Source organism: Vombatus ursinus, unplaced genomic scaffold (assembly GCF_900497805.2).
Source record: "Vombatus ursinus unplaced genomic scaffold, bare-nosed wombat genome assembly UNPS02014798.1, whole genome shotgun sequence".
In the NCBI taxonomy this organism is placed as follows: Eukaryota; Metazoa; Chordata; class Mammalia; order Diprotodontia; family Vombatidae; genus Vombatus; species Vombatus ursinus.
In genome coordinates, this window is record NW_020954576.1 from 56,492,874 (window position 1) to 56,498,403 (window position 5,530).

Genomic DNA, 5,530 nt, shown 5'->3' on the forward strand with positions numbered 1-5,530 from the left:
GCCAGAGCCCAAGAGGGAGAGGCTGCTCGAGAGCTCTGCTCTTCCAGCTCAGTCTGGATCTCTTGGGTGCAGCCCACTTTTCTGCCCCAGGACAGTGCGAACTAGAATGCGCCCGAAATGCTAGGGTAGGAGGCGCAGGCAGGGGAGCGAAGAGCATAGTTACGAAGGCAGGCGAAGGCCCGGCCTGGGGTGTGGTGTGGTGGAGAGGGCCTCTCCCCCTCCACTAGTATGACGGGGCGTGGGGAAGGTGGGACCTCGGAGGGCCCGCCCGTGGGTCAGAAGGGGTGGGGGTAGGGGCCCCGCGGCAAGGGACTCAGACTATAAGAGTGGCTGGACAGTGACCCATCCCATCCCTAGGCGCCCACTTTTCGCCTCTGCTTTTCTTCTGCCTTCGGTGAGTTCTTTCTCTCCCATCGGGACTCTGCCCAGCCCGCTCTTTGTTGATGCCCTGATCTCTCCCTGCCCTGGCCTCTCATTCTCCTCCTGGGTGGTCACTGTGGATTTCTTCCCCACCCTAGCTTTGTACTCCAGTGGCTGCTGAGAGCTCCCGGGTTGTGGGGTCACATCTCTTTGGGGATCCCTGCCCTGCCTATTGATGCCTCAGGGGAGTGGAAGGAGTAGGGGATAGGGTGCCAGGTGTTGGGATGGGCTAGAGTGGCTCCTGACACTCACTGACACTCACAGGGCATTCTTAAGGTAGATCCCGGAGTGTAATTTTCTGGCTCTGTGTAAGGGTGTGTCTTGCTGGGTGATGAGTGTGTTCGGCAGTGTGACTGTGTGGGTGGGATCATGACTGCAATGTAGTGGTAGAGGAAGAAAAACGGCACTTGGGAATCAGGAGACCTGGGTGTGACACCTCACTCTGCCACAAGTTAATTGTGTGACCTTGGAGGAGTCACTGCAGTTTCTCAGTCTGTAAAATGTGAGAATTGTACCTGATGCTCTCTAAAGGAAACCTCTAAGGGAAAAATCCCTTAGACCTTTAACAATCTAGGAGTGTGTGAACTGGCTGTGAATTTGGAAGTTCCTTGGTCTGACTCCTTTTTCTCTTCTCTTGGACTCACCTAGCTTCCCAGAACCTGGCCCTGTGGTCAAATCCATGCCCCCATTTACTAAGGATGAAGGAGTAGCTCAGCCTGTTGCCTGGGACTCTCTTCTCCCTGTCCACCCAATCTGATTGAGACTGCTAAAAATCCCACTTACCTAGGCTGTGCCCAGCCCTTTGGACTTCTCATCTTCTCACAGAGTTTAAATCCAGGATTGTGGTTGGTGTCTGGTGACTGAAAGAGAAAGGCCCATCCCCTTGGCCTGGGGCCCTGTGAACAACAATTCTTTGGTTCCTTCTCCCTCCCCCACCCATTCCTCTCTTTCTTTCTGGTTCCCAGCTCCCTCAGGTCTACCTGGCAGCTATGGCGTCCTTGCTGGATGAAGCTATTTGTACTCTTATCGGCATCTTCCACAAATATTCAGGCAGGGAGGGTGACAAGAACACTTTGAGCAAGAAGGAATTGAAGGAATTGATCCAGAATGAACTCTGCCTTGGATCTGTTAGTATCTCACCCCTTACTCGATGGTCAGGCCTTGCTTTTCTTTGCTCCCCTTTTCCTTTCTGAGTAGGCCCTGCCTCTGCCCCACCCAGTCTTTGCTCCTTCTGGAACCCATTTAGGGTGGGGTGGGGCTGAGTGGAGGTGGGGTGGGGAGCCAATTACCCCTTGTCCTCACCTGGTTCCTGCAAGGGGGGAGGGAGGAAGGGGATGGAGGATGGGAGAGTAGGTCCTGGAGAATTGAAAGTGATGGACAATTCCTATCAGAACCATTGCTCTCAGTCATTCCAGATATGCCTAAATCTGACATTCCTGTCCTTTATTTCCTTAATTACGAAGTAGTGGGATAGGGGACAAAGCAAAAGAAAGAGACTGAGATTTAAAAAAAAAAGAAATGGGTGGAATGGAGAATGTTTCAGATGAGAGAGAGCAGGTTAAAGCAACCAGCAACAGTGCCCCCTGTTTAGGAGAAGGCTGTGAGGTTGGGGGTAGTAGTGGAAGGAGGCCAACAGAGGGAGGGGAAACCCCTAGGAGGGAAAAAGGAGGTCCCTTTAATAGAGTTTGGATTTCCCACTCTGCCATATTAGAAAATAGAAGATGCAGACATTGCAGCACTGATGGACGGTCTGGACCAGGACAAAGACCAGGAAGTCAACTTCCAGGAGTTTATCTCCTTCCTGGGAGCCTTGGCCTTGCTCTACAATGAACTACTGAAGGGAGAGTAAATAGGCTGCAGAGAGGGAAGCGGGTGGAGGGTGCTCCCCCTGCAGTCCCTAGCTGACCTGCCACAGCAATGGGTACATGGTGGGGGTTTTGTATATTAAATAAAGTCTGGAACTGTGTATTGGTCTCTTTATGATTCTTGATTCCTGACTTGGCTGCAGTTTGTTTAGGCTCTTTACCCTTAACTCTGAACTCTTTCCTTTTCTTCTTTTTCTTTCTTTCTTTTTTTTTTTTATGAGTAAATGGGGTTAAGTGACTTGCTCAGGATCACATAACTAGTAAGTATCTGAGGCCAGATTTGAACTCTTGACTGACCCCAGGGCTGATGTTCTATCCACTGTATCAGTTAACTGTCCCCTCCCCCCTTTTGAATTCTATCCACTCTTCTTGGCTTCTATACTGTTAGAAGAGCTCCCCAGAGTGGGTCACTACTGCAATGTAGCCCCACCAGGGAGAAGGGGACCCTGGGGGAAGGAGAAGTCCCTGCTTCCTGGGAGCTTGTGGTTTAACTGGGCAATCTGCACAGACTTAAATTTTTCAGGGCAACATGTCACCAAGGCAAGCTGATTGTATCAAGCTTCCTTCTAAGAGTCATCTGAGTGGGACAGGTTTAATCATGGAAGACTTCCTGGGACTGGAGAATTTAGGGTTTGGAAGGGATCCAGGTATATAGGCTATTGTAGAGGAGGTGGGGTGTGGTCAGGCTGCAATCAGATGGGGCCCTGGGTAAGGGCTTGTCTCTTCTTAGAATCACAGAGTCAGACACCTGGAGGGGACTCCTGAGATCATCTAGGCCAAAACTCTCACTTTTCAGAGGACAGTAAGGCCACTTTCCCTTCCATTCCCAAGTGACTTGTCCAAGATCTTAGTAACTAAAAGGGTAGCTTCTGATCTCATGACCTCCAGCATGGTGCTCTCTCCTTTCTCACTCATTCTGAAAATGCTCACCAGGACCTATACAGAGTGAAATACACAGTCTTGGTCCCTGCCCTTGAGGACTTTGCAGGCTAAGATGAATTGTGACAGGACTGCCAGGATGGTCCTGAACCCTGAGCAAAGCTGCATTCTTGAGAGCCTTTCCCCTCTGCTCCTATCTATCTCTTAGACCAGGGGTAGGCAACCTTTGACCTCAAAGCCACATATGGCCCTCTAGGTCCTCAAGTGTGGCCCTTTGACTGAATTCAAACTTCACCGAACAAATCCCCTTAATAGAAGGATTTGTTCTGTAAAACTTGGACTCAGTCAAAAAGCTACACCCAAGGATCTAGAAGGTCACACGTGGCCTCTGGTTCCACACCCCTGTCTTAGACCATCTCTTAGTCCCCACCCAGAGGTCCAGCTACTTAGGCCTCATCTATTACACTAAGCCTATCCCCTATTCCTGACACTCAGCCCTCATTCCTTATACCTATCCCCTGTCCCTGACAGTTCTCCTTTCCTACACCCATCTCCCTATTACTGACACTCACCTCCACATTCTCTATACTCATCCTCTGTCCCTAACACTCATACCTCCATTACCCACCTCCCTGTCCCTGACAGTCCTTCTTCCCTACACCCATCTCCCTATAACTGACACTCACCTTCCCATTCCTATACTTATCCTCTGTCCCTGACACTCAGACCTCCATTACCAATCCCCTGTTCCCAACACTCATCTCATTCCCTTTATCTCTACTGACACTCGGTACCCCTCAGTTCCTACATTCATCACTAACACTTAGGTCCACTTTCTACAGGTGATCTCTTATCTCTGTCACACCCACTTTCCTAAGTTTGGAGACATCTAAGGTTCTCCAGTCCTGATTCTAGACATTCAGACTTTCCAGTCTTCCTTTCAAGGGTAATTTAAAATTGCTCTCCTGACTTAGAAGCTAATGAATGGGTCAAGAAGACCTTCTGACACACATTTCTCAGACCCAGCCACAGCCCCTGGGCCCAGGCTCTTTCTTGTATGTGCCACATGTCCTCCATAGAGCCATGAAGACTGACAGCTGTGCAAACATGAATCACTCTGAAAAGCTGAGATGTGGAGGGGGACAGAAGGAGTACAATATAACCACTGCTTAAGGACAATTCGGGGTGGGGTATGATGGGTTCTACTGGGAAGGGCAGAGAATGACTTAAAGGAAAGTCAATATTGATCTGACCTATTTCCATTTCATCAGTTGACCTAATCAGCCACCTGGAATCTAACTGTTGCCAAATTTTACTCCCATTACTCTCTACGGTGGGGAAAGATGACTAAGGAGGATCTGGCATTGTTTGACTGTGAAGAAAGAGAGAAGGATCACCCCCAGAGGAAAATGGGAATTTTGGCTAGCAAAGCAGTGGCAGCTGAAGAAACCTGCCTACATCCCCCCTCCCAGGAGGCCCAACCTCCCTGAGAAGTTCTCTTCTGGATTCCCCTGAGTCTGGTACGGAAACACACCATTGCCCTCAGGGTGGCTTTCAGTTTGATGGAGAGACACAATCCTTGTCCTGGGGCAGCTTCCAGAGAACTGCCTATCATCCTGATCTCTGGGGCTAAGCGGATCTGGTCCTCAGCCCTATTCATCAAGGAAATTCTGGCATCCCTGATTAGGCATCTCTAGCTGTGCTTCTTCCCTCCTAACATAGAGTCTAGGCCCTGCTGATTGTCACAAAATAAGTTTCTCAGGGCTTCCTCTCGCTAGGGGCTTCTAGACTGATGTAATTTGTGAGAACTGGAGGTAGCATTGATTTCAGGGTGGGGTGGGTGTGGGGAACAGTGGTGTGAAGACCTTCCTAGGAGTTAGAAGCTCCTCCCTCCACCCTTCTGCACCAAGGACTCTAAACAATAATGGTGACCCCAGGTCCCACTTCTGCTCTGGACTGACTCTGCTCCCTGAGCCTGCCCCTGAAAAGTAGAATTGTCCGGCATAGAGCATCAGCAGTCTTTGGGTGGGGAACTCAAGGGAGAGGGCCTGGCTCCTTCTCTGCCCCGAGGCTGATGAGAGAGGAAATTCCTGCTCTGAGAAGCCTCCAGTCACATCTCCCGGCCCTTCGTGAGAGTAGGTCCACTTCTCATTATGACATTCATTGCTTGTTATCCAATCAGAATTGGTTACCACCCTCAGGAACACCCACTCTTCCAAGGGCTTGTAAGCCTTGAGTGGGTTCCATGTGGGGTCTTTGGCATTCCAGAGTGCCACTGACCCCTTTTATTAATCATCTGCTAGCATGATTAGTAAAATGTTAATTGCTCAGAAAGGATGTCTCTCTAACTTTTTATATGTCACAAA

General features: G+C 49.8%; 1 protein-coding gene across 1 annotated transcript; it reads left to right on the forward strand.

The window, feature by feature from the left end:
• Window positions 1-282: 282 nt before the first annotated feature.
• LOC114049981 (protein S100-A6-like) lies at window positions 283-2,386 on the forward strand. The gene is made up of 3 exons (XM_027871476.1): window positions 283-394; window positions 1,386-1,547; window positions 2,132-2,386. The coding sequence occupies exons 2-3, from the start codon at window positions 1,410-1,412 to the stop codon at window positions 2,267-2,269; spliced, it is 276 nt and encodes a 91-aa protein (XP_027727277.1). The 5' UTR covers window positions 283-394; window positions 1,386-1,409; the 3' UTR covers window positions 2,270-2,386.
• The last annotated feature ends 3,144 nt before the right edge of the window (window positions 2,387-5,530 follow it).

Coding starts and splice junctions, on each gene's coding strand:
- LOC114049981 (XM_027871476.1), top strand. CDS start 1,410: ATGGCGTCCTTGCTGGATGAAGCTATTTGTACTCTTATCGGCATCTTC. Junction 1,548..2,131: donor ATGAACTCTGCCTTGGATCT/GTTAGTATCTCA, acceptor CTGCCATATTAG/AAAATAGAAGATGCAGACAT.